At 32.9% G+C, this 27554-nt stretch overlaps 3 protein-coding genes across 4 annotated transcripts; 2 read left to right on the top strand and 1 right to left on the bottom strand.

Annotated features, from left to right (window-relative positions):
* Positions 1 to 2943: 2943 nt before the first annotated feature.
* On the top strand, positions 2944 to 6146 carry LOC108334841 (uncharacterized). Its single transcript, XM_017570777.2, has 8 exons — positions 2944 to 4013; positions 4478 to 4511; positions 4618 to 4845; positions 4995 to 5084; positions 5232 to 5297; positions 5428 to 5519; positions 5621 to 5668; positions 5793 to 6146. Exons 1-8 carry the CDS (start codon positions 3613 to 3615, stop codon positions 5908 to 5910), a joined length of 1077 nt encoding a protein of 358 aa, XP_017426266.1. The 5' UTR covers positions 2944 to 3612; the 3' UTR covers positions 5911 to 6146.
* Positions 6147 to 11899: 5753 nt separating this feature from the next.
* Positions 11900 to 19374, top strand: LOC108331475 (M phase phosphoprotein 10). Of its 2 annotated transcripts, XM_017566180.2 has the most exons (13): positions 11900 to 12629; positions 12938 to 13005; positions 14635 to 14746; positions 14851 to 14961; positions 15074 to 15211; positions 17105 to 17173; positions 17283 to 17324; positions 17446 to 17514; positions 17707 to 17778; positions 17870 to 17923; positions 18014 to 18155; positions 18344 to 18406; positions 19003 to 19374. In XM_017566180.2, the coding sequence occupies exons 1-13, from the start codon at positions 11994 to 11996 to the stop codon at positions 19005 to 19007; spliced, it is 1581 nt and encodes a 526-aa protein (XP_017421669.1). In that variant the 5' UTR covers positions 11900 to 11993; the 3' UTR covers positions 19008 to 19374. The 2 variants fall into 2 exon arrangements, with proteins under 2 accessions (XP_017421669.1, XP_052726300.1); XM_052870340.1 differs by lacking the exon at positions 19003 to 19374 and having other exon boundaries at positions 18344 to 18570.
* Positions 19375 to 19751: 377 nt separating this feature from the next.
* Positions 19752 to 26890, bottom strand: LOC108330618 (uncharacterized). The gene is made up of 5 exons (XM_017565150.2): positions 26629 to 26890; positions 25684 to 25788; positions 20685 to 20940; positions 20434 to 20511; positions 19752 to 20294 (listed from the first exon to the last, which is right to left on the bottom strand). The coding sequence occupies exons 1-5, from the start codon at positions 26665 to 26667 to the stop codon at positions 20173 to 20175; spliced, it is 600 nt and encodes a 199-aa protein (XP_017420639.1). The 5' UTR covers positions 26668 to 26890; the 3' UTR covers positions 19752 to 20172.
* Between the last annotated feature and the right edge of the window lie 664 nt (positions 26891 to 27554).

Below are 27554 nucleotides of genomic sequence, written 5' to 3' on the forward strand. Positions count from 1 at the left end.
TTGAATTGATGTGCAGAAAAGCCAAGAAATCAGTGTCATAGAAACTAATTACAGACTTTCTAAATATATTTTCATTAGTTTAATGTCAATAAATTAATATGCTCTTGAAAATTTAATTCCGAAAACTAAATTTCAATCGACAAAAGGAATTTATATTTTGAAAAACAATTATGTGAAATTCGATTAAAGATAATTTTTTAACTTGATCAATGGTAGATTTAGATAAAGTAGATTATGAGAGAAAAAAAAACCTGCAACTTAGAAGCTGACCCAACGAGACCCAATTATTCAAGGGATTCTTTTTACTGAATTATTCATTGTATTAGTTAATTGAATTAGGTTTCTCTTTTATTTCCAAAGTTAAACGAACAATTTTTTATGCGATGAAATATTCAGAAAACTTTATTTTGACGGAAAAACAAGAATTAAAGTAAACAATGAATTTTGTTACACTTTGCTTATTGTTATTAAAAAAAGGAGAAAGTATATTATTTACTGAAATAAGGAAGAAAAAACAATAAACGACTGTGTGGTTCTTACTTGTTTAAGGTGCCAACTCCCACTATAGGGTATAGAGATTTGGACCAAGAGGGAAAAAAAATCCAAAACACAATTGTATGAACATGCAAAACAGGCTTGATCAATCTACTCACTATTTCGGCCGAAAAAAAATATCAATTTGTCGGCTGAAAGATTAGTAATGGATACATAGATGAAGTTTGAGTTGCATTTTTGTCCCCTTTTCTTCTTGAGTTTAAAGCAACAGTAAAAAACAAAAAGAAAAGAAAGAAGGAGTCTTAACTTACACTAGCATTAATGAAAGGAAAAATTAGGAGATGAGTTTTTACCTTAACTTTATCTTTGAACCTTTTCCTTTTCCTTTTCCTTTAACTAAGATAAGAGAGTTTTGCTGTCATATGAGCTTATTAGGTAAGTTTATAGCGAGCTTGTCTTAGATACGTCAAAACACTACTCAATTTATGTCGTTTAGAATTTATTTATTTTTTTAACTTAGTTAAACTCGCTATTAATGTTGGTCTTATTTGCATTTTTGGAATTAAGTTGGGTGGGAAGATCAATTTTCAGATCAACCAAACTAAACCAATGTAACAATTGACTAATATACAAGTTCACGGAGAAAGGCAAAGGAACTAGCCCTTAAATTATTTGTGTTGCTCCCAAATGTGTGTGCTCACAAGTGTAAGTGTGTATGCATGTTTGTGTGTGTTTGTGTCTATTTGTATTGTGTATATGATGTGATATATATATATATATATATATATATATATAAAATGGGATGTTGTTTCACAAAAATGAATGATTGTATTGGACTAAATTTATGTAATATGCACTAATCTACGTTGTTATTTAATTAATTGCTTGCTTTTCTTTGATAAATTTGTTTTGGTTTCAACATAACATAATAAAATCTATGTATTTTTATATATACTAATTTAAATAAGGGTGTATAAATAATTTAACCCTATTAGTTCATATTAAAACTATTTTAAGTATACTGTGTGTGTTCTTGACATAAATAAAAATAGCTGTGTGTAAACATAATCCAATATAGCCAATTTCACCAATGCAATCCTGATCCGTGTATCTTATCGAGAAAGAAAATAGAGAGAAAAGTAGTTAAGTAAGAAAAAAAATGAGATAAACAAGTGTAAAAGAAAGAGAATAAAAATAAGATTGTAACTGCAAGGTTGTCTGATTTTAAAACAATTGATTCATTCTTAAAAAAAATAGTCTTTTATCCTTTAAAAAATGTGACATTTTTTTTTCTTGATTACACAAAAAATCTGAAGGTGAAACAAAGCATAAAATCTAATATGCAGTGCTTATCTTTTGATAACACATTGATTGATTGATTGTAAGCATATTCTTAATAACACGCATATTTTGGTGGCTAGAGAAGAAGGTCCACATGCACATTCAAAACCCTAACCAAACTTGTAACCAAAAAGAAAAAAAACTTCAATACCAAACCTTTACCAAAACTCTATCTGCCAGTTGTCAAGCGTTTCAACCATACATTACTTATAAAATATTTTTCATTATATTATTTATTTTAGTTTATATTTTCTTTCTTTTTATTTCACTATATAAAATGAACTATAGACATTCATTGTTCAAATAGAAGTTGTATGATTGGAAACACATGTCAAAACAGAGTGGCTGCTTTTAAATTCTTCTTGCATCATTCCGAGTCAACCACCTTATTCGTTCCAAACCCGTCTTTGATTATTGATTACCAATGTGTTCCTAACAATGTGGACCTAATAAAACATTCTCCATTTCAATCATACCAATCACTTTTAGTATCATTAGCACCAAACCATGTTCCAACCTATTTTCATGTATGACAAATTATTACATACCTGTAGTTGTACCTTATTTTACAATTTCATTTTAGAATTCAACACAAACTATTCGGAAGATGATAGAGTTTTTTTTCACTTTCCTTCGGGTATCATCTCCTGAACATTTATCCTCTTTTTATCTCTTCATTTTTTTTAAATAAATTCTTCATTCCACTTTAACAAATGTAGGGACTAATGTTTTTCATTGTAAAGAAGTAAAACTACTTTAATAAATATAGAGATCAGAAACATACTAATTTCTGAAAAATGAAAAATATATTTTACCTTTTTTTAGCCATGTCATCCCTTTTTCTTGTGGTTTCACTTTATTTCTTTTTGAGCAAGTCATGACTCATGCGAGGCCAAACCATTCTTGGGATACATGAAGAATCTTGGCTCCAAGCATTTCAATACAAAATCCAAATACAATTATACCCTCTCTCTGGTCCCTTTCCTATGTCTTTCTCTCTGTCATTAAAAAAAGAAATATAATATGATTATTAACCCAAGAAGGGTTCAGAGAAACATGTTTGTCTTTTGGCTCATCAACACTAGTTTAAAATTTGCATGGGAATACGGTGGTCAAGGCTGCAACTAGATTCTTGTTAGATAACAACAGTAAAGGTGATAGAAGAAGCTTGTGCTCCAAGCACACCACACAACACCATCCTTTTCTTTTCTCTCTCTCTCTATACAGTCTACAACCTTTAATAGTTTTCTATATACAAAAGCAAAGAAGCAAAGCATCTCTTCTCGCTCCTCCACGTTGTTTTGCTTTCCCTTGCAAGTTTCAATTCAACCTTTTCTTTTTGCTTACAGTTCTTAGCTGCTTCTTTTTTTCCTTTATAGACTGATCCACATACAATTAACATTGTCGGTGTTCTATCTTTTTGTGTGAAATCCATCCAAAGCCTGAAATCTCTACCTTATCCGATAATTAAACGTTTAGTTAATGTGGCTAAAATGGGTCAAGAGACTTCAAACTTTTAGTTTTCCCTGGCCCAAAACTTTTGCAGCTGTTCCTAGTTTGAAATGCATGAAAAATCACTATCATGTGTACTTTCTCGTTAGGCCCCACTTTTGATCACAGAGAACAAGTTTAATATATAGCTTCCAATTCTCTTAAGGTCATTGTTATATTCTATTTGTTTTGTTCTTCAATAGCATTTGAGGGATTTTTCTAAGGAGAAGCAGAACAACCCCATCTCCCTCTCCACTTACCTTTGAGAGAATCTGAAGTAACGAAATGAGGTTCGTCACAGGCTCTCCAAAAGGCACGTGGGAACCCATCATCACTGCAGATACAACCACACAGAGTTACTGGTTGAATTGGAGGGTCTTGGTTTGTGTCATTTGGGTTCTGCTTTCAGCTATCTTTTCTTCATTGATTATATTGAAGTATGAAGTTTCGTGGAAGGCAACAGGAAATGATAACAAGGAAGGCCAGAGAGAAACAGCTACAAGAAATGATGACCAGAAAGAAACATCCTCGACTTTGTATGAGGATGAAATTTGGAGGCCTTGTTTGAAAGGAATTCACCCTGTCTGGTTACTGGGGTTTAGAGTTTTTGCATTTGTTGTGCTTTTGGTGCTTCTCATACTGACAGCCACTGCTGACGGAGGAAGCATTTTCTACTTTTACACTGAGTGAGTTTCCATTTTCCATTTCGAATTTCTTCATATGAAATTTGGATGCTGTTAAAATGAAGTAATGCGTATTAATTTTTTTCTATGTTAAGAACCATCCTAAGTTGTAGGTGTGGAACATGAAAGCAGAAGTCTGTGGCTGGACCAATAATTTGAAAGCTAATTAAACTTTAAACAAAAAGTTAATCAATCTCGAATAAAAAAAAGAAGCTCTTGGTTTGTTTTTCTAAACGAAGGGATTAGTAGCAGTTCAATCAGTCCTCTTCTCTTTGAATTAAATAGGCTCATACAATCCCCTTTTGTGATCATGGGTTTGTGTGTGTCTCTAAGATAACTAGTGTTTTTATCCAATATAATCTTCCATTGGAAGCCGCTTCCGTTTGTAAAAAAAAAGGGTCTGTTTTTCTCTTCTGGCTTTTGACTATTAATTTTTCCTTCTTTTGTTTTTTGTTGCTATGAAACAGGTGGACTTTTGCTGCAGTCACCATTTACTTTGGGGTAAATACTTTTATGATGAGCCTCATCTAATTTTTCTTTCTATTTCATCTATATAAACTAGTCCATAATCTGGCTATACACTGTCATTGTATGTTTGATTTTGTAGCTGGGATCTTTGCTCTCCATGCATGGTTGTTACCAGCATCTTAAAAAAGCCAGTGGTGACAAGGTTGGAAATGTTGATGGAGATGCAGAGCAAGGAATTTCTGATACTCCTACAACCCCCCAGTGCTCTAATCCATCAAACAATGACAAAGGATTAGGAACTCCACAAGAACATCTTGTTCGCCAACCTGCGGGCATCTGGGGTTATATCTTTCAAATAATATTCCAGGTAAACTTGGCCTACATCACTGATTTAGATAAATGATGAACTCAACTTAAATAAATCTTTATCTTTTTTTCCTTTCATCAACATTTACAATCTGGGATGGGACTGTTTTTGCCATTGGCTACATAAATTGTCTTTTTTTTCATGAACAGATAATTGCAGGTGCTGTAATGCTCACAGATTGTGTGTTTTGGTTCATAATTGTTCCGTTTCTAACCATCAAAGATTACCACATAAATTTGGTAAGCCATGTGCGACTCGATAGATTATATTTGTTAATCTTCTTTTATAACATAAGCATACATATATAGTTGTACTATACCTGTTCCTTTTCTTACCCAAAAAGAGACATCAGAGCTAAATCATAAGTCAAAATTGTAATGTGACAGCTAATAATCAGTATGCACACCATCAATGCTGTTTTCCTGCTAGGTGACACGGCTTTAAATTCCTTGGTGAGTTTCTAGATTTGATTCTAGCTAATTGTCCACTTTCACTGCATATATATATATATATATATATATATATATATATATATATATATATATATATTCAAATCCTTACCCTTCATTTTGTTCTCTCCAGAGGTTCCCTTGGTTTCGAATAGGATACTTTTTCATGTGGACAATTACATATGTGATTTTCCAGTGGATTGTTCATGCCATAGTTAAACTCTGGTAACAACCCTCATCATTATTTTAATCACTGAATTGCTAAAGAAACATCTTATACATAATTTCCTGATTATACTTTTTTTCTGAAAAAAAAAACAAAACAGGTGGCCATATCCATTTCTTGATTTGTCCTCCTCGTATGCTCCACTGTGGTATACATTAATTATTTTCTTCTTGTCTTGTGTATCTTTCTATTTCTTGGGTATCTGATTCTGAGTAAGCGTTGGTATGATGTTTTTTCTGATACCTTCTCACTGTCCTGTGATTGATTTTCAGTTACTTTTCGATGGCATTATTGCATATTCCGTGCTATGGCATATTCGCTTTGATAATGAAGCTGAAACACAGCGTGTTGTCCACGCGGTACCCTGACTCGTACCTATATGTGAGATGAGTTCGATTTTCAGAACATAAATTTTGTGGTAGAAAAAGGGAAGATATTTAGTTGCAAGAAAATAGTAAAAAAGTTTGTAAGTTGAGGTGAAGTATATAAGTTTCTTTGGCTGTTTTTGAATTCAATGGTTTAGAAGCAAAGAGAGTTTTGGGCGTTACTTTGTGTTGACACTTGTCGAAAGATGGCATGTGCGCGTGTAAAAACTGTGATATCAGTGCATTGAATTATTGGTTCTATTGTCGTTCAGTGTTCGAATTTGCATTGGGAGAAGTAAAAACAAAATAATTAGAGTTTAAGACAAAGATGAGGGCATCAAGCCATTCATTTAGATCATTATAATGTAATTATTAGGTATTTATTTTAATCATCAAAATATTATTACTTTCTATTGGAAATTATGTAAATAAAACGAAATAAATTACTTTCCATAGGATCTCTTTAAACGTAGAACATCTATTAGGCATGTTTATTTAGCTTAAATGTGTAATTTCTTCACGAACTTTTAGAAGAAAATTTACTCTAAGATTGGTAAAATAAGTTTTTTTTATGTTAGTTTTTCTTATTTTCTTGTTTATTTTTACCTAATAAATATATAATTTACTGGTAAAAATAATTAAGTACTCGTATATACAATTGTATTGTAGATACTCTTACGTGTCATCATTTTGTGATTTTATGTATTGTTTTTAATCGTAATTTAAATAATCTTTTGATAGTTTCAGTCATGAATGTTTTCATTAAAATGTCATTTATATTATTGAAGTGAAATAACTTTTAACACTTTCTGATGGATTTTTAAAATTCATTAAAACTATAAAATCGTTACCAAATTTCATTAAATAACAACTAAAGAGAATATATACAACTCACAATTTAATTATTTTTAGTACATTTCATTCAACACTAAAAATGAATTAAAAGAGCCTGTTCCTTATATTTTTCTTGAAACTTTTTTATTAGGTAGGTTAAAAAGTATAATTAAGTCTTATTTCAATTTTCAGTTATTCACATTGATCCCTTGAAATATTTTTTTTATCAAATAATTTATTATAACTAAAACAAATATTAATAAAGTATTTTTGTTTAAACCCGGATATTTTTTTGACTCTCAATTGTTTTTGTTGACAATACTATTTTTATAAACTATTTAAAATTTAATTAAGTATTATTTTGACAAATCACTCATAATTTATATAAATATAGAGTCTGAGTAATAAAAAGATCATATATCCTCACTGAAGAAAGTAGTATCTTTGGATGTTTTTAATGGTTTGATTTACTTTACGAGTTTGTTGGGATGAATAAAAAAATGTTCTTACCAGATTAGTTTGGGTAAGGAGAAAATTCAACATTAACATTTGTAAAAGTAACATCAATTTCTCTTCAAAAGAATATTTATATATAGGTTTGAGAATAAGTGATTGTTGCGAACTTTTTTCAGCTCCTTGAATAATTTTGAACTCACATAAATGTCTTTTTCTTCGTTTCACCCTTGTAGTTTTGTTGTAAAAAAACATTGAATACACTTCAATGCAACAGTAATTGTTATTCTCTTATGTATGTAACTCTTAGTTGAAATATTTATCCTTATACGTACTTTTTAGTGTTCAAAGCGATAAAAATGACCTCTTTAGTGAATAGATAATTGAACCAAAGTTGATATATGCTTGTATCATATAAAATTGGGGAACATTTAAACGACAACTAAAATGCCACGTGATAGTTTATTTGAGGCTGAATTTGAACACAGATCTTTTGATACAAATGATAAAACATTCAATAAACACAATGTAGGATGTTTAACTTTTACTGGATTGTTCTAAAATGCTATCTTTTTATAAGTTACGACCTATGAAAATAGTTTGACCTCTTTTACATGTCTATATGATAATATTTTTTTCATTTAAAAGAAACTGATAATTATTTAAAAATTTATTTTATATGCACTCCTAATTTATTGTGAACTATAATCACTACTACAAAAACAACAACATATAACGTCCCACGTTTAATGTCCAACCACTGAATAATCAAAATTAAAATTAAAAATGAGCGGTGGTATTTTTGTAAATAATTACAATTATTAGATGTAATTTGATGTCAAAAGATTAGCGAATTTAATAAAAATTTGAGCGAGAGATTGAAAATTCATTCAACCTATCTTAGCATGTTATACCATTTTCTCTTTCCAAACTTTTCTCGAATACTTTATGTATGATTTTTGTCTGTGTTTAACAGATTATTTTCGTGCTATTGTCCTTCATAGGCGCATTCTGCTTTTTCTCTCATTGTCACAAAATTTTATTCCGACGAACCCACATTTTGAAGGTTAGTTTTCGTTTTCGTTTTGAAAAACTTATTTGTTGAACTTGTTTGTTGTTTTTTTGTTAAACTTGTTTGTTGTTGTTTAGTTGAGCTTGTTTGTTGTTGTTTAGTTGAGCTTGTTTGTTGTTGTTGTTTGATTGAACTTGTTTGTTGTTGTTGTTTGATTGAACTTGTTTGTTGTTGGTTATTATTTTTTATTGTTGATAATACACTACAGGTTCATAGTTTATGCTTTATAAAATACCAAAAATTGAAATTTTTGCTTTTCAGGTTTCATAGAGTTGTAAAAAATGATTACAATTAATTAAAAAAACAAAAAAAATTGATTAACTTGGAATATTGACAAAATTAGACTTTAAGTTAATGTTGTATATTAACAAAATTTGACATTAATTTAAAGTCGAGTTTTTTTGAATTCGACGTACTGATATGACGTCGTTCGTGTAACACCCAAATATAATAAAGGGTATTACTTGTAGTAGAGACTAAATTAATATGATATAAACAATCAAATTTTATTTCAATTCCTCCAAAATACAATACCAAACTTACAAACTTTAAACAATATAGTCTTCACCACTTAATATAAATTTGAAATTTAACTTATAAGTCTTACACAACATATATTTTCCAATACAATTTATTCTTTTTACAAAAATCCCTGAAGTTTTTTCCCCGCATCTCTCTCATCATCTCTAAGCTTTTTCAACCACATATGCAACATTATCTATTCACATATAACATGAGTTATATGATAATAGCACAAACAAATAAGGGTAAGCCAGCCATATCATACAATCATTAAACTTATAATATAAATGTTACAATCATTTATTTCTGCAATTGATAAATACCCTTATCCCGATGTCATTAATTCATCATTTTTTTTAATCATCTTTCTCATTTTCATAAACCTTACAAGTATATCATGCTTACTCACGAAGCCTTATGGTTAGACCGCTCTCTAGCGGCTTCCTTAAGCCTCACCTGTATACTATGTCTTACTTTCTGAAGCCTTATGGTTAGACCTCTCTCTGCCTGCTTCTATAAAACTTACGAATCATATGTTTATGTCAAAGCCTTATGGTCAGACCACTTTCTGCCTGCTTTCATAAACCCCGGGTGTTACTTTGTTCATATCAAGCTCTCATGGTATAAACCGAACATACTACTCCCAGTAGTAAACATCATTTCATAAGTAATGATTTCTCATATCCAATCCAACATTTCATAAAATCAACAAATTATACCCTCTTATCTACGTAACTCAATCATGTTCATTTAATTATAAATTGACAATAACCCATTTTGATGTCAATACCCAAATAAAGTAAACATATTGCCAGATATCATCCTTCATATTATAAACTCATTTTTTTTACAAGTATAACTCAACATGTTTTCACCAATCAAAGGTCATATATCAGCCAAAATACATCAACATGTCTTAGGAATTACATATTAAAGTTTGGGTTCAACGGTAAATGAAATCAACTTGTTTTATTTTATTTTCATCCTAGTAGAGATCTTTCTTTACCCCAATAGGTCACCAGAGAGGACCCAGATGTCTGAACGCATCAAACTCATCTTCGACGCCAACACATATGACTAGTCACAACTGATTGGACCAGGCCAGGGCTGCTCTATGATCAGGGATGTGCCAACTCAGGTTTTTAAGGTTCCTCTATCCTACCAACAAAGGAAGACCCTCAATAATTAACAATTGATTTATTTAAATTATCTACCATGTTCGCTTATGCTCTAAATCTGAAATGCCTAATTTTAATATTTTCACTTCCTCTCACAGCAACCTTAAACAGTATCTGTACATCTATTTAATACCCATATACAAGCTATTACAGAACCCTTACTCCAGACCTTCCAACAAGATCAATTTCAGCCAACAAACTCATTCAAAACAAATTAAATTCATCAGATCACAACATGTACAATTTCACAGTTTCAGTTATAACACCCAATATAATAAAAGTCATAAAACAGTTTCACAAGAGCACACTAGTTCAACATTCATATGCATATATTTTTATAAAATAAATTCATACAAAAATAATTAGCTCCCCTTACCATTAAAATAATATTAATATAAAAATTCAGGGAAAACAAGAAGTTGAATCTGGCAGAGCCGGTTAGACAACTTCTCGTCCTTCCAAAAATACAATATAAAGATATAAGAAACAACCAAAGCTTTGGGGAAACAAGAAGTTGAATCTGGCAGAGCCGGTTAGACAACTTCTCGTCCTTCCAAAAATACAAAAGAAACAAATAAATGTTCTCATTCAAAATTCAAGACCATACAGAAACAAATACTACATATTCAAGATTTAGGATTAGAGAAAAACAAAGTATAAGAGTGGCTTCCCTTACCTCTATTACAGACTTAATTTCCTGGTTCTCTGAAAACTTACAGAATATATTAGAAATTCTTCCAACTCTCTTCTCTCAAAAATTTTCTAAGTTCTTTTGTGTAAATTTTCAGCCTCCCCCTCGACTATTTATAGCGCAAAAAAGTTACTATTCATTTTTACTATTCATTTTAACTATTCATTTTTTTTTATTCATTTTACTATTATAAAAATAATTTTTTATTTGCAATTTGATGAATTATGATCTCAAAGCTATGTGGAACACTTATCCCTTCCAAAAATATTTTTTTTTACTATTCACAATTTACTATTTATTTTTTACTTTTTTTTTCTAGTATCTGACTTACAAATATTTTCAAGGATCTTACAATTCGCGAATTCATTTCAAAATATTCGACGTTGTATGCTATTTTTGTATTAGTGAATAATTAGAGAATCCGGTATGTTTATCATAGCATTTAAAATTGAATTATCTTCACTAATTTTTGTTTACTTAAAAAAATATAATTTAATCGATAAAATAGTTTTTAAACCATTGCGACATTTTTGTAAAATAACTATTGAGAAATACAAATATATATGAGGATTATTTAAACATTATCATATATTACCCATGATTTATTTGATTTTATCATCTTGTATATTTATAAATTCTCATTTATGGATAAAACATCTAACATTATGTGTGTTAACATTGTTAACTTAAATAGAATGAAATTGCATTATCACTAATATATACAAAGATAAACTAAATAATGAGTAAAGCAGGAATAAGATAATTAACTTTATCATAACAAAGTAATATGATTTATAAAAATGTTAGAATATAAATAATGTATTAATAATTTTGTAGTTAAGATAGCATATATATATATATATATATATATATATATATATATATATATATATATATATTTCATGTAACTTATGTAGACTATTATGAATTGATTTTTATTTATATAATCTTGAAATGTAACTATTAAAAAAAGAAAAAAATTAAAAGATTAAATATAAAAGTGGAAAAAGTAAGTATTTTAAAGGAATTTAATTTGGTCAAAAGTATCCGATGGTTAAAGAGGAACGATTTTATATTCTTATTATTACGTAATTGCATAATTGATAATAATATATGATAGTTTGTATAGATCCTTCCCTTATTTGTACACACATCTAAATCTAAATATAAACATAACATACTCAAAATTAGTCGAATTTCAATTTGGGTTTAAAAAGTAATTTCCAACAATTAATCGAATTTATTTATTTATTAGGTCAAGAAAACGCACATTTTCAGTCCTGTCACACTTTCGTTGTGCTAAAACCCTAAACTAAACCCTTTTGTCACCAGAGAACAGAGAGACAGTGCACCCAACAATGGTGAACGCGAGTGACGCTGGCGTCGAAGCCCTACGGCGCCTGAAAGCGACGGATACACATTTATGGTTGGCGCCGAACGTGGAGCTGTCGGAAGCTGCTCGTACGGCGTCCCAATACTTGTTTTCTACCCTAAAACCATTTTCCCCTAAAACGCCATTGGATCAACTCCTCGTGGAAGGTTTCGACGCTGAACAGATATGGCAACAAATCGACCTCCAATCACAGCCTCTGTTATCCACCCTGCGCCGCCGATTGAAGCAGCTGGCTGAAAATCCTGAAGAGATTTCCCAGCTGAAGGTTCTTTCGGAAAGTGGGAACAAGGTGGAGGAAAAGAGTAGAGACGAGTGGGAGGGAGACAGTGACGGTTTTGACGAGGAGTTGGATGAGGAAGAGGAAGAGGAAGAGGAAGGAGACGAGGACGAAGAAGAGCAGGGAGAAGAAGAAGGAATGGAAGAGGATGAGGAAGATGAAGTGGGAGACGAAGAAGATAATGAAGAAGGCGGTGGCATTGAGGATAAATTCTTGAAAATAGATGAATTGGCGAAGTACTTAGATAAGGAGGAAGAGGATTTTCAGAATGCTGAGGCAGACAGAGAAGGCGAGGAGGAAGATGATGACGAGGAAAGTGATGAGGTGGGTGTGCTCTTTGCTTACTGTGGTTTTTATTAGTCTTTTTTGGGGTGTTTCTAAACCTGGGACAGTTGTTTTAGGTAGTTTGTGCCAATTGATATCACTGTTAGGGTTTGTGTGAGGTATAATACGGTCTTGTTCGTTTTTGTTGAATTTTTATTAGTAGTGTTATATGTTGGTTTTTTAGTGCTTTTCTTTTCTTCTAATTTGGCTGTGAAATCCGTATTAATATTGTTCAGTTCTTGTTAAGTTGTTATTTGCTTGTTTATTAATTATTTAGTTTGTGACCCATTCTGATTATATTTATCTAGGATGATGATTTTGGGTCTGGTGACGAAGATGATGTAGACGAAGAAGCAGAGGACATGGAAAATGCAAGGTGTTTATTATTGTCCTCCCACTATAAAAAAGGATCTTCATCCATTTTAAGATTGCAACTCTAGTTATTGGTTATATCCATTGTCACTAGTCTACAATTTCACTTATTGGTCAATGAAGTGCTTAAGTAAAAGCTTTAAATTGCTTCACTTCTGCTTGACGATCTATGTTCCAGAAATATCTATAGATATCACATGTGTATGTCTTGTTCTTGGGTAAAACTTTGTGGTGAGATGCGAATACAATATCAAAGCATTATAGCCAGGAGGTCTAGCCTTATGATAGTGCGTGTAGAATTGTGATTTTAATGGTTAACACTTGTCACGTGACAACCTGATATGCAATGCCTTAACTAATTTTATTTTATTATTTTGATAATATTTCCAAACATGGGAGAGGGAGTGGAGGGACTAGCCTCGTTGTAGAAAAATCAAGTCACTTGCTCTTCATTGGACAAAGAAATGTACATTAGGCTAGTTCTTTTGATATTATCGATATAGATGTGAAAGCTTGTTTCTCTTTTTCCTATTTCTGGTATTTATCTGTATGAGTCCCACGCTGAATACACCTATAGTAAGTGAAGTTTCTCGCTGTCACCCATGTCATCAGTGTTGTGTTTTCTTCTATTCATCACATATTTAATAAGAAAATAATGTTAATTAGTTAGTTAGTCTGCTGCTGTTAGCTAGGATTTTATGGCTGTTTGGTAGTTACCTTTAAATAAGGTAGGACTGTTGACAGACTGAATGATAATAAGAGCTGTGCATTGTCCAGTTCTTTGATCTCTCTGTTTCTCTTCTCTTTCCATCTATCATCTTCATCCTTTTTTCTTCTCCTCTCTCCTCTTTCCCACCAGAAACGTGAAATTCCTATGTGCAGCTGAAGGTCGAGGTGTAATCTATATCTTTGGGACTTTAAGGACATGGGTCTCCTCTGCATTAAATGTTCACCGTCAATTTAACTAAGTAGTTATTTGTTTTGCTGTCATTATTTCCCTGGATTGTTCATATGCATACCCCTTTTTCTTTCCCGTCAATTTCCTTCCTTAATCTACTAATTGAAAAATGTATTGATTAATAATACATGCCCGTTGCATGCTAATAATATCTTGGAGGTGAAAGTTGGAAAGCATACCGTGCCAGAAGTAGCACATTTTAGGTATCTTGAAATTAACACACAAAGTTATGAATTGATGGAGGGAAACGTAAATAGTAGGAATATGATCCAAGCTTGGTTGATGAAATGGATGGGTGCTTTGGGTTTTACTGCATAAGCATAAGACCAAGCATGCTTTATGGTACTGGATTTTCAGAGTGTTAAGGTAGGCTAACTGTATGGCATTTATGCTTAAGGCTTTTCTAGGATCAAATACATTTTCTATTTTTTTTTCAATTGTAATTCCTGTAGTATTCTCTGGCCAAATGAATTTGGCCAAGTGATCTTTTCTCTCTCCTTGAGCTTTACACTGTTTACCGCTAATTATTATGTAGTTTGTTTGTTTTGGTGTATTTTCTTTATTATTATGCTCAGTTCTCACCGCTCATGTTATGCAATTGTCTGGATACTTACCTTAGATGTTTTTTTACCATGTCTGTATTTGGGGTTCATTTTTTTCACCTGTTGCCATCAGGTATGAAGACTTCTTTGGAGGTAAAAAGGAAAGGGGCTCAAAAAGAAAAGCTCAAGTACTTCGGGAATCTAAATATTCTGAAGATGAGGGTGACATAGAATTTGACAATGAGGTCTCTCTCTCTCTCTCTCTATATATATATATATATATATGTTTACTATTTAATTTGTAAATAGTTTTCTTAATTTCTTATTCTATTTTATTACATATGTGTAGAAAAAAAGGACTGCATCTGGCCACGAAAAGGAGCTGGAAAAAATTCAATCCAAGATAGAGCAGATGGAGAAAGCTAACATAGAGCCAAAAACATGGATTATGCAGGGTGAGGTAATACATTAGTCCCTTGTTCATTTTTTTAATCTGATTACTTTTTGGGTTGGATTTGCTGGCTATTTTGCTAATCTGGTATTTTGATTATTGATTGATGATTTTGTTACAGGTAACTGCTGCAAAGAGACCCAAAAATAGTGCATTGGAAGTTGATCTAGACTTTGAGCACAATGTGAGGCCTACTCCTGTAATCACTGAGGAAGTTACAGCTTCTATTGAGGATATGATCAAGAATAGGATTATTGAGGTAACTTTATATGCTGAACTAACTTGGTTTGGACGTCTACTATAGTTCATCATGTCTTTTACTTGAGTGGGAGATGATACTGTTAGAATAAATGACCTTTAATAGGGTTTATTATTAGGTGCTACGTACTTTTTGTTTATCCTAGTTTCTAGAAATGTCTTCTAGAATTCTCTTATGTTCATTGTATTCGATGTATTTGAAGATATTATAAATATGAAACTCTTGAGAGGGGTTTACATACTGTCTCAAATTCACTCTAAATCTCTATTCTTAATTCAAGTTGGTATCAGAGCGGCTTGATCTCGCTATGCCCGTCTTTGTGACTGTTTTTTTTACTCTCCAACGGCTCCATTTATGTCGTTCGTCGTTGTTCGACGTTGGAGATTCGTCTTTTAACACCTGGGACTGAGGTGCCTCGAAGAGCGCAATCCAACCCCGGTGGTCACGCCTCCATTCTCTATCCCATGCGTTGTCACATGTCGTCAACAATCACTGTGCCCCAGGTGCGTGAGTCTCACGTGTTGCTGTCCAGTGGTTGGGCCTTCTCTAGGCCACCTTTGTTTGACTCACTGAAGCATGTTGAGTCCATATCTAGCCTTCATTCTTGGTTTCAAACTCATTTGCTTGGGTCTCCTAGGTATTTCTCTCCTAAAACCCTCTCTCTTTCTCTAGGCCACCATCTATGCAATTATTTTCAGACCAAGGATCTTGGAAATCTCATTTTTTGGCACAGAAGTAGCTCAATCAAAGGAAGGAGTGATACTTTCACAACAAAAAATATGCTCTTGGCATCCTGAAAGAAACGAGTATGATTGATTTTAAACCAGGAGATTGTTCCATGGATCCAAATCTAAAATTAATGGTAGAACAGGAAGAAACTTTCTTTGATCCAGAAAGATATAGAAGACTAATTGGAAAACTTATTTATCTCACTATTACTAGATCAGATTTGTCCTATGTAGTTGGTGTTGTGAGTCAATTTATGCAAAACCCATGTATTGATGACTTGAATGTAAATCATTCGTATTCTAAGATATTTCAAAAAGGCTCCAGGACAAGGGTTACTTTCTGAAGGTAAAGGGAATACTTAAATTATTGGATATTGTGATGCTGATTGGGCTAGTTCTCTTATGGATAGACACTTTACTACAAGATATTGTGTTTTGCTTGGAGGAAATATTGTCTCTTGAAAAAGTAGGAAGAAAAATGTGGTCACCTGACCATCTACTGAAGCTGAGTATAGAGCAATGACATCTCTTGAACTTATGTGGGTAAAATAGTTCTTACAAGAATTAGACTTTTGTAGCATTCAGCCGATGAAGATGTATTGTGATAATCAAGCTGCTTTTCTCATTGCTTCCGCAGAACTAAACACATTGAAATAGATTGCTAGTTCATAAGAGAAAAATTGTTGTCCAAAGAAATCTACTCAGAGTTTGTTGGATCAAATGATCATCTTGCACATGTATTAACAAAATCACTGAGAGGTCCTCAAATTGAATTTATTTGCTCCAAGGGTACATACACAATTTGTATGCTCCAGCTTGAGGGGAAGTATTAGAATAAATGACCTTTAATAGGGTATTATTAGGTGCTATGTACTTTATGATGATCCTAGTTCCTAGATATGTCTTCTAGAATTCTCTGATGTTCATTGTATATGATATATCTAAAGATATTATAAATATGAAACTCTTGAGAGGGGTTTACATACTCTCTTAGAATCACTCTAAATCTCTATTCTTATTTCAAGTGATACATAGATGGCAACATGTACCATTTTGGTAAAAAGTTGGATGTGTTAAGCTGGTTATATAATTACTAACAAGTAATACATGAGATGAAACTGCATTACACTACGTTTTTTCTAATGTACACTTGTGTTTTATATAGGGGTTTTTTAATGATGTGCAAAGGCTTCCTAAATTGCCATCTAAAGTGCCTCGGGAAGTTAAAGAGTTGGTAAGGCTTATTTCACTGAAATAGATTTAATGTTCAGTCAACATCTTGTCTAGCTCTATCTGTATGTAACTAACTTGTACAAGTAATTTCATTTTTGTTATGAATTCAGGATGACAATAAAAGCAAGCAGGGTCTTGCAGAAATTTACGAGGTTTGTATTTTAAGTATATGTTCTGCAGCATTTGAAAACCTTTTACTAATTTTTCAAGGGTTTGTACATTTCATCCTTGCTTGTGATGTACCTTAAATGTATTTTTTTTAATTGTTGACAGCAAGAATATGTTCAGAAGACAGACCCCACATCTGCTCCATTGTCATTCAAAGATGAACAAAAGAATGAGGTGCAAATCTTGATTGTTTTACTTTGTTTCTGTTTATTGTGCTATTTAATCTCTTTCTCATTTGTTATGTGCTTCATTTTCTCATGCATTATACAAAGTTGGCTAATTGTACCAGGTTGTGTAACTAACTTGTTATGTCCTTTATATATTTCATTATTATGCATTAATCTTGCACCTTGTACTCTTTATTAGGCTACCATGCTGTTCAAGAGACTCTGTCTGAAGCTGGATGCCCTATCTCATTTTAACTTTGCCCCAAAACCTGTATGACACCAACGTTCTTATTATTTCTTGGTAGACTATATATACTTAACTTGAAATTTCTTCTTATTTTGCCTTGGATTGAAATGAACAGGTTATAGAGGACATGTCTATTCAAGTTAATGTGCCTGCTCTGGCAATGGAAGAAGTAAGCAGCTATTCTTGCTATCAGTTTTTTTTTGCTTATGTTTCTTACATTTATCAGTTATTGACAATGTATTACGCCTTCCATGGGTAGATTGCTCCTGTGGCTGTTTCAGATGCTGCTATGTTGGCTCCTGAGGAGGTGTTTGATGGCAAGGGTGATATCAAGGAAGAAGTAGAGCTTACACAGGCAGAAAGGAAGAGAAGGAGAGCTAACAAGAAAAGAAAATTCAAAGGTATCATAGGTTGTGTAATAAAAATATCTTCCTTGTGGTTTTCAATACATATTACCAGTCTTTTTGCGAACTTTCACACCATATGCGTATGACTTTTCTAGGAGGAAAGTTGCCCATCATTTTGTTGTGTAGAAGCAAAAAAGTATCTTATGTTTTTAATTATTAATTAACAAACTTTGTGGTTACAGAAGAGGCAGTAAAAAAGACAAAAAAGAAGACGCAAGAAGGTGCAATTCATAGCCAAGTTAATGGTAATTTTTTTTATCTGGCTTTTTAATACTAGGTTTAGAAATGTTAATTTCTTTGCCAGCAAAGTCAATTTCTTGTCTGTAACCTCATTATGTTAAGGAATTAAAACCATAACTATGTAATGGCTGTTCTATTCTGAATTCTGAAATGCCATTATCCTATTTTCCCAGGACTTGGATATATACCTCTTCTTTTTTAATCTTGGCTGGCTTTTTGTAAAGATTTGGTAGAACACACATCATATGTGTGGAGCATTTTTTCTTTCTCTCATGATTCCCTACCAAATCCTGTGGAATATTGAAGTTTTAGGTAGTCATGGTATATTCAGCAGGATTGAACCAGTTTTAGTTGAGTCTCAATTAATTCCAAATTAAGCCTGTCTGAACAATGTTTTACTGAAACCAGTGGTTCCTTAATATAGAGTCTGCCCTTGTCTGGGTACAATTCCTTGTATTTTAGTCCTAAGATACGATGACTAGTTGTCTACACATTAAGGTGTGGTGGCTTCTATCTGTGGATGAGTAGTCAGATGTAGTCCAAAGAAATTTTCCGAAAGACGTGGTAGCTTCTTACCTTAAATCTCCCTGTATCTTTGCAGGGTAAGGAACAATGCGAAATTTTATATTGTTTATAGAAGCTGCACAACTAACAATAAGTTGAAGATGGAGCTCGTGGCAAAACATGAGTAAAATAGATGTGGAAGAAGATTTTTTTGGAGTCAATCATATGAACGATGCCATTCAAACCCGTGCTGCAGTGGCAGATGAGAGTATCTTGAATGCTTATAGTTTTCCTGTTATTGCTGTTCCCTAAATTCCAAGTTAATATCAAATCAATTGATAGGTCACTGTTTATTTGCTTCCCTGTTATTTAAAGTTTGTTGTAGCGCAATTGGTATGCATAGCTGATATGTTGTATTGTTCCGCACCCCTTGCTAATGGCTTATAGTTGGACCTTTGATTCTCTTGAATTCCTTGTATAGCACTGCTATCAAGGGATGAGCATTAGTCGAGTTTATTTCAAGACACCATTGCACAGTAAAATAAGAAAATCGTCTAGTTTAGTAATGCTTTGAAAGGGGGTTCAGTTAGTTTTTTGGTTGTAAACTAAGATCTTTTAAGAAAAACATGAGTAGTTTCTAGAATCAATGCCTGAATAACGTTTGGTAATGGGAAAGAAATTTAAAAGACCCGCCTTCTAACTAATGAAAGTCTGTTCAGAGATGTAAGGGTAACGGATTTTTAATTTTTTGTAACGGTAGAAATGAACCGGAAGAAGAAAAAAAGGAACAATTTTTCTATTCGTGGAATGAATTAAATTTCAAGGTAATAAAACATGTAAAAGCAATGAAGAGCAATACACAATATCTTCATAATATATTTGGAGGATACAACCTTCTCCTGGGCAGCCTTCAAAAACCAACGATGAATACAATCGGATGCACTGTAAACGATGAATAATAATACAGTGTCTGTACAAGTTTACTCATTACCACCTTTTTTTTCTTGTTTTTGAGAGACTTGAATAAGTGATGTCCGAAGCACTTTAAAAATATGCTTACTATTTCTAATCTAGACCGAAAGTATCATTGCTGTGTCTGATGAAAATCTTGAGTAACAGGTTCAACTAAATTATTGAATTAGCACTTCTTCCAATAAAAGGGCATGGAAGTCATTCCCCTGACGCAAAAATTACCCCTCTTTTCCGAAAATAAATAAAATGCTCGAGCCTGCTGAGCATGAGGGGCGTCACACCTAACAATAGTATTTCATTTACTTAAATTTCCTTCAAGCCTCTCAATTGCAGCACTAACCCCACTCTTAACTTCTTTCTGACCTGAATGTGGATGTGCTTCATTAGCCATTTGTACCAACTTCAGATGGATCCAACCTGCCAAAGAATTAGCGGGAAAAATTTCAACAAATAGCTGCACATCCACAATTCAGACAAGCAAGGTATATCATTCAACAATTAAATAATAAATTTGCTTCCTCTCCTTTTATTCACTAACAAAAGTAGTCAACATTACCAAGAGGAAAGCAAAATGCTGCTCCCAGCACCGACCCTAGCGCCATATTCCTTGCTCGCCAACGGAGTGATCCAGGCACTAAAACAAAACAGGATAGAACATTCAACACATTAGATGTGGTCTGACCATTTTGTATTATCTAAAAGATTTTCAACCTAAATAACGTACGATAAAAATGTAGAACAGTTAGCTGTTCTCATCATCTTCCCAAGTAACAACACATGGAGTACAGTAAGTGTATGATTTCTTACTGATTAAACCAAAAGCTGAAGCAGTCGCTGATCCAGCTCCGACAACATTAAAAACATCATGAACACCCCTCTTCTCTGCAAGCAGATTTTGCATGCAGTAAAATGCAGCAGTAAACATTCCAAGGCGTATCCCTCCCACTATCGAGCCCCGTGTAACTCTAATGAATCGTTTCTCCATTGCATCTCTCATCAATCGATATTGCTCGCGTTTATCTTCAGTGCTCCCAAGTTTCAACATAACTTCGGCATCCTTGCTCTAACAACAAATGTGAAATTCCTTAAGATTGCCACAGTTAATTGGGATAATCTAGACTGGCAATATTTGCAGCAACATGTTTGACAAGAAAAAAAACTAGGATTGGCTATACAAAAAGATAAATGTCAGTAGCATGTTTGCAAAGAACATTCTTTCCATAGGTGAGACTGGTTTTTATTGCATTTAGATGAACATTTAAATCAACTTGATATCGCTAACAAACTCCATTGGGGGTATCTTCAACATACGCCCTTCAAACCAATAACTAAACATCTCAAGTGGACATCTGCATGTGGTTCGATAGCAGTGTAATAGATGATGATCTAATAATCCCACCAATATATTTTCAGTTTAGTCATATTTCTAAACAATGTAGAATCTCTAACAATTGTCATCAATATTCTCTCGGTCAACAGTCAGGATAAGCAGTATCTGTTCAGTCTTCTTCATAAAGACATTTTGAAACAATGATAGTTAATCTCCTTATCTAAACAACAATACAGTGCACAGATAATAACTAAAATGTGCAGCTCATGCAAGGAGCAAAAATAATTAATAGGTTTAGATATATTTTTAGTCCCTATAAATAAAGATATCTTCAGTTCAGGCCCTTCAAAAATCGTCACCTTTTGGTTTTTCATTTCTGAAAACATGTGATCGTTGTGCTTCAAATTACATCAACTCTTTTTTGTCCCTTGTTTAGGGAAATAGGAACAGTAAAATATACATGAACATTTATTTCTTGAAGGTCTAAAAGTGAACATTGCCCTATTTGCAAAAAGTAAAAAATATAATTAGGCATTCTGATATACTTGTGTTCTTACCTGGCTCAATAAGGCCCTTTAAGCCCCTTCACTATGGAGCAGCCCAACCTACACCTATTTGGACCATATTTAATATTATAACTAAATCCTAATAGTTTGGTATCTTGGTTATTATTTATCACTCTTTACTATTTATTATACGACCCAAGTAAATAATATTCTAATAAGAACATAGGCCTATGACCTATGTTGATCCTATAAATAGGACCAGTATTTCCCAGGAATACTCACTAACACTCACTCTCACTTACAGATCCTAACTCTTTGACTTGAGTGTTGGAGACTCTTTTACTCATGGATCTTCCCCTTCCCAACAACAAGGAAGCCCTTTCCACATAAAAGGAGCAATCAAACCACCGTTAGGATTTTGCCACCAGTCCATAAGTCCATGCTCAAGATCCGGGTAAGAAGAACAACTTCATAGAAGAAAAGAAATAAGGAAATAAAACAAGTTTCTTTCACTTGACAAACATAATTTTAGAGGGCGACTAGGACCCTTCCATGTTCTACTGTTTATATTAATAAAAAGTTGATCAGAAACACTCGAGTTAATTACTCATGAATTTTGACCTTTCATGGATTGAGAAATGCAATGTACTTGGAGTTTGAGATGTTTATGCCAAACTGTTAGACTTTACACATAGATACTCTTGATATTCCTCCTCATTGAGCTTGGAGTTGGTAGTTTTAGCCTCAGAGATATTTGTTGTTTTGGAAGGAAAATCATGCAAGAAGTAGCAATTTTCTTGGGTGTGACCCATCTTTCTACAATATGTGCACTGAGGACACCCTCAACCTTCACGTTCTCCTCTTTCTTGTGTGGCAACCATGACAAATGGTTCTACTAGTTCATGAAGAAGATGTGTGGTCAAGGTATCCATGGAAGGGACCTCATGACTGATAAGACATTGATATACAATATGATCCAAGTCTGGAGGTAAAGCACAAAGGATCATCACCATATAATATTTGTCAAGTTTCTTCTTGATTTCCTCCAAAGATTCGACTTCCAAGAACATCCTCAGTTCTTCCACAGCTGATTGGGTTTCAGTCATGAAGGATACCATATCATGGTCTGCCATTTTGAGAGATGGAAGCTTGTTTGTTGAATAATAGAGATGTTGGATATCATTTGGCATAAATGTTTTGAGTTTTCTTCCAAACAGAGTGACAAGGGACATCAGAAGTTTTGGTTCCACTGATTACCACAACAGGGCACGTAATTGAAAATTTGCTTGTTTCCACTGTCAAACCTTTTTAGCAGGCACATGGCTTCCATCTTTCTCAAAGTGGTCATGATGACCTTGGCCAAGAAACTACATTTCGACGACAACATACCAAGATAAATAATTTTTCTTATTCAACTTCTCAGAAGTAATGGAGGGATTTCAGAGAATGAAATAACATTGTCAGTAGCCATCTTTGATCAAGGGAACAAAAAAAAAGTAAGGAGATGCTAAAACAACAAGGGAAAATGAAAACCCTAGGGTGACTTCCAGAAGGGTGGCTTTTGGACTTATCTGAAATGATGTTTCAAGGGTTAGACCAAGGTTGTCCGACGACAACTATGGAGGTAGTAGCGGTGACGTTCGGATGAGCGGAAGGCAGTGCATCAACACATGTTTTGCAACTGAATAAAGAAAAATCGTCCTTTAAAACTATTCACCAAGAAGTTGCAAATAGAATGTCTTTTTTTGTCTGTCCAACCATCATACACAATGGTACAACCAGTTCTCTTCCACTCCTCCATATATTCCTCAAGGATTATATATGTTTTGTTCACAACTTGTTTCAAGAGCATCTCTCTAATGTCATGGTAAAATGGTGGTTTGTAGCCAACTCCATACTTAAACAATCATTTTACACATCTTTGCAAATGTTGGATTTCTAATTACATTGAAAGGAATGACACTGGTGTAAAAGACTTCAACCACTTGAGCATCAACTTCTTCTTTCTATCCATCCTCTTTTCATCATTTGATTTATAGTTGCTTGGACTCTCACCTTGCTAGTAGTGGCATCTTTTTGTTTTCCTTTAAAACTGAACACCCTATTCCTCCTTCAACACTCTTACTTTCTTCATGGTCTTCATCAATGACATGTAACTTTCTTCTCTTTACTGAAGCATCCTTAGCTTCTGCAACTTTTTTTATCATCAAATTTTTTGTTTCTTCCGAAATAGTACCACAAGGTTCAGAATCCTCCCTGGTTCCAACAAGATGATGTTTAAATCTAAATATGCCTCCACTCACAATCTTTAAGCAATAGTTACATTTAACTTTTCTTCCATTACCATTAATATCAAACCCATGTTTCCATCCAATATCAGACTGATTTCCCGGAGCATTTTTACTTCTACTTTTAACCGATGAAGATGCACTTGGATTAGCATCCACTGAATTTGATGCATTTCCAAACATAATGGTATAAGTTTTTTCACTACAAAACATAAAAAACAAGCACTGCAACAGAGGGCTTTGTTTAGAACTTAAAAACAATGCAGCACCTTACTTTTCAGAAATAAAATAATTTATACCACACGTACAAAGGTACGTGAGATGAGGTGGAATTAGAGGCACATGAAAAAAACTTTCTTCAATGCAAAGAATAAAATTTCACTTACACGTACACCACACGAAGGATTGAGAGATGATGGCTGAGTGCGAAACAGAGGCACACAAAGGAGGCACAACCATCGGTGACGGCGAGATGGTGGGCGACAACGAGTGACAATGCGAGCAAGGAGCAGGAGAAGGGAAAAACACATACGCTAACAAGAACGAGAGCAAAGCTTGGGTGAATCGCAAGAGACGAACAAAGAAGATGAGTTTCGTCAGTGACCCTAAATCAGAAAACCTAATTTGGTGAGCCCTAAAAACGACTCTGTTTTGCATTTAAAAAATATCTTCACAAACTCTCCAAATCGAAAGCAAGCTTGCGATTTCAGACGAGCCTACTGATTCTACACCAAATATGAGTTTGCTTCCGAGTTAACTTGGAAGCACTAAGTGAACACGTAAACTAGACTGAGTAGTTAACGAGTTAACCTGCAAGTTTGGTAACCATGGTAGGGAGATGGAAAGTCAAAAAGACTATCCTAGACAGTTAAGTACAATAAAATAGAGATAACCCACAAACTACTCCCTACTTTTAACCTTTTGGACTTCACTAATCATAAATAGACTTAGTAATTATTCCAACACTTTCCAAGCTAAATTAACTTATGAATAAGTTAGTTTTTAGAGAAGTTAATATGAGAGTTTTTATAAATTAGTTTATGTATAAACTAATTTTAGCATGTGGAAGCTAATTCCATTTTTTCTTCCAATATTTTTCTCCTATAAGAGCTTATGGACTAAACCCAAATGAAAATTCACACTAGAAGACATGAATAATTATAAAATTTACACATATATGTTTCTATAAGCTAGTGTTAGCTAATGGAAAGTTATTTCATTTTTCCTTCTTATTTTCTTTTCTTATAAGTGCTATGACAAATTTATCTAAACAAAGTTATCTGGAAAATTCTTAATGAACAGTTCTGCTTTAGTTATCTTTGTTTCTGCTATAGAATAGATAACATAAAATATTGTTTTAATAAATTGTATTCATTTTGTCTTCTGCTTTATTATATATTCTTCTTCTACCGAAGACCCAAGAACTTTCACAAGGAATATTATTTCTTGGGAACCACAATTTAAATAAATAACTATGAAATACTTGACTCATCATGGACATGTCTAACAGTAAGAAAACCAAATCAAACTCACACCAAATTACCCTTTGATTGTTTAAAGAAAATGATCTTCACTTGTACTCTTATCTTTTATTTCAATGACCTTTTCTGAGTTGAGCGTACTACACTCTAAAATGTAATATTAAGCAGGGTTTTGAAACATATTTTTACTTATATACTTACAACAGAAGCAGCTGCCTCCTTGCTACCACCATATAACATGCCTGCAAACACTCCAATGACAGTCGCTGTGCCCCAGTTAACTGTTCCAGCCAGTCTTGGAGAATTCTGATTAAGGCAAGTATTAGAATAGCAAAAAAGTTAAGTGAATTCAGTATGGTGAAGTCCAGCACACATTTGAAAGCAACATTTTAAAAAATCCAGGAGGAAAACAGAATGTTTTCTCATTAAATGAGCGCAAGGCCTATAATATAAAATTCAATTCAATACATCATGAATTATATGATATGGACAAATTTCTGAAAATACACTCATTAACTTAATCAATAGGTAGATACAGTTAGATAACCAGCATTCCTAACTTTTATCGTCAAACAGTTATGAGAATGAGAAGCCTCTGAACAAACCTACGGAAGTCTAAAAGTGATTTTCGTTATATTTTGAAACTCGGTCATGATACCCACGCCTCTCCACCTCATAAATCATAACAGATACCTAATTTATTTTTTCTGAGAGCAACTTAAAATGCATCACTACACTTCTAAGGTCAGACTAAAAAACACCTAGAAATGGGAAAAGCAAAATATTATCAATGTCAACATTGCAAGTCTAGATTAGACATATTTTCTGTAGTTCTATATTGACAAATAATGGAATTCTATTAAGTAAATCATTCTTATACTCGTCTATATTAGCAAGTGAACAGGCTTGATAATGGAATTCTTTTTCTGTTCTAGTCAGCCGCCAATTGAGCTCAAAACGAACCAAGTCGTTGCAGCTAGCGAATGTAAAAGTTTCGCCACTATCCTACGAAGAGAAAATTCTAGGGTTCGTTATTCAAATCAGTCGCACACTACTATCCATTCACACACCAAACAATGCAACAAAATTCTTAGCCAAACCAAAAACAAAACCAAAGAAAAAGAGTAACATAGAAGAGTTTTGTACTTCTGGAACTGTGGATTCGGCGGTATCAGGGACTTCCATGATCGGAGGCACGGCAAAATCAACCGTATGGAAATGGAAGCAGTACAAACTGTTTGATTGGCGAAAGAGAATTCGAAAACAAAAGGGTGAAAGGGGAAAGGTAAATCGATCTCCAAATAAATTGATTCGGTGTGTGCGGATGGTAGCGGAATCCAACGGTTGCACCGTTGTGGAATCTTTAATTTTAGGTACTATCTGAGACTAACGCTGGGTTGAACGCATAGCACTATTCCTTTTATTTTGTTTTTGTTTTTTTAATTAAACAATTCTTCAACTTTTTAATCTAACCGTAGTCGAAAACTAATTTACACAATTTTAATGATAGTATTAAAGTATCAAATATCTAAAAGCATTGGCTATTTGAAATCCAAAGCTTACCAAAATATTACATTAGGGGTTTGAAGAATATTTTTTTATTGCTTTTATCTTTTTACATACATATTTTAAGTATTTCATTAAAAAAAATATATGATTTATTAGAAATAAAAATAATTTATTAGTAATAATATAATTTATTTTAATACCTGTTTATATTAAAACAAACTAGTTGTCAAAAAATATTGTTAATAACAAGAAAAATAATAGAAAAAATATAATTAATGAAAATAATTATTACGAAGTATGTGGAGCTTTTTCAATATCTAATATTATTATTACTCATAATTAAGTTTATATTAAATCGGTATCTTATTTTATAATTTTATAGCTTTATAATTTATAGTTGGTTTGATATGATTTGATTACTTGATTTTGTTATGTTAATTCAATTTCGTCTTTTTATTTTCTTTTAATTTAATTTTTTATTTTTTAAAAATATTTAATTTAGTCTATTTTGTTATGTTTGAGTAAATAAGATAACGATGATATGTCATTATGAAACGTAAACA

This window comes from Vigna angularis, chromosome 1 (genome assembly GCF_016808095.1).
Source record: "Vigna angularis cultivar LongXiaoDou No.4 chromosome 1, ASM1680809v1, whole genome shotgun sequence".
Taxonomy (NCBI): domain Eukaryota; kingdom Viridiplantae; phylum Streptophyta; class Magnoliopsida; order Fabales; family Fabaceae; genus Vigna; species Vigna angularis.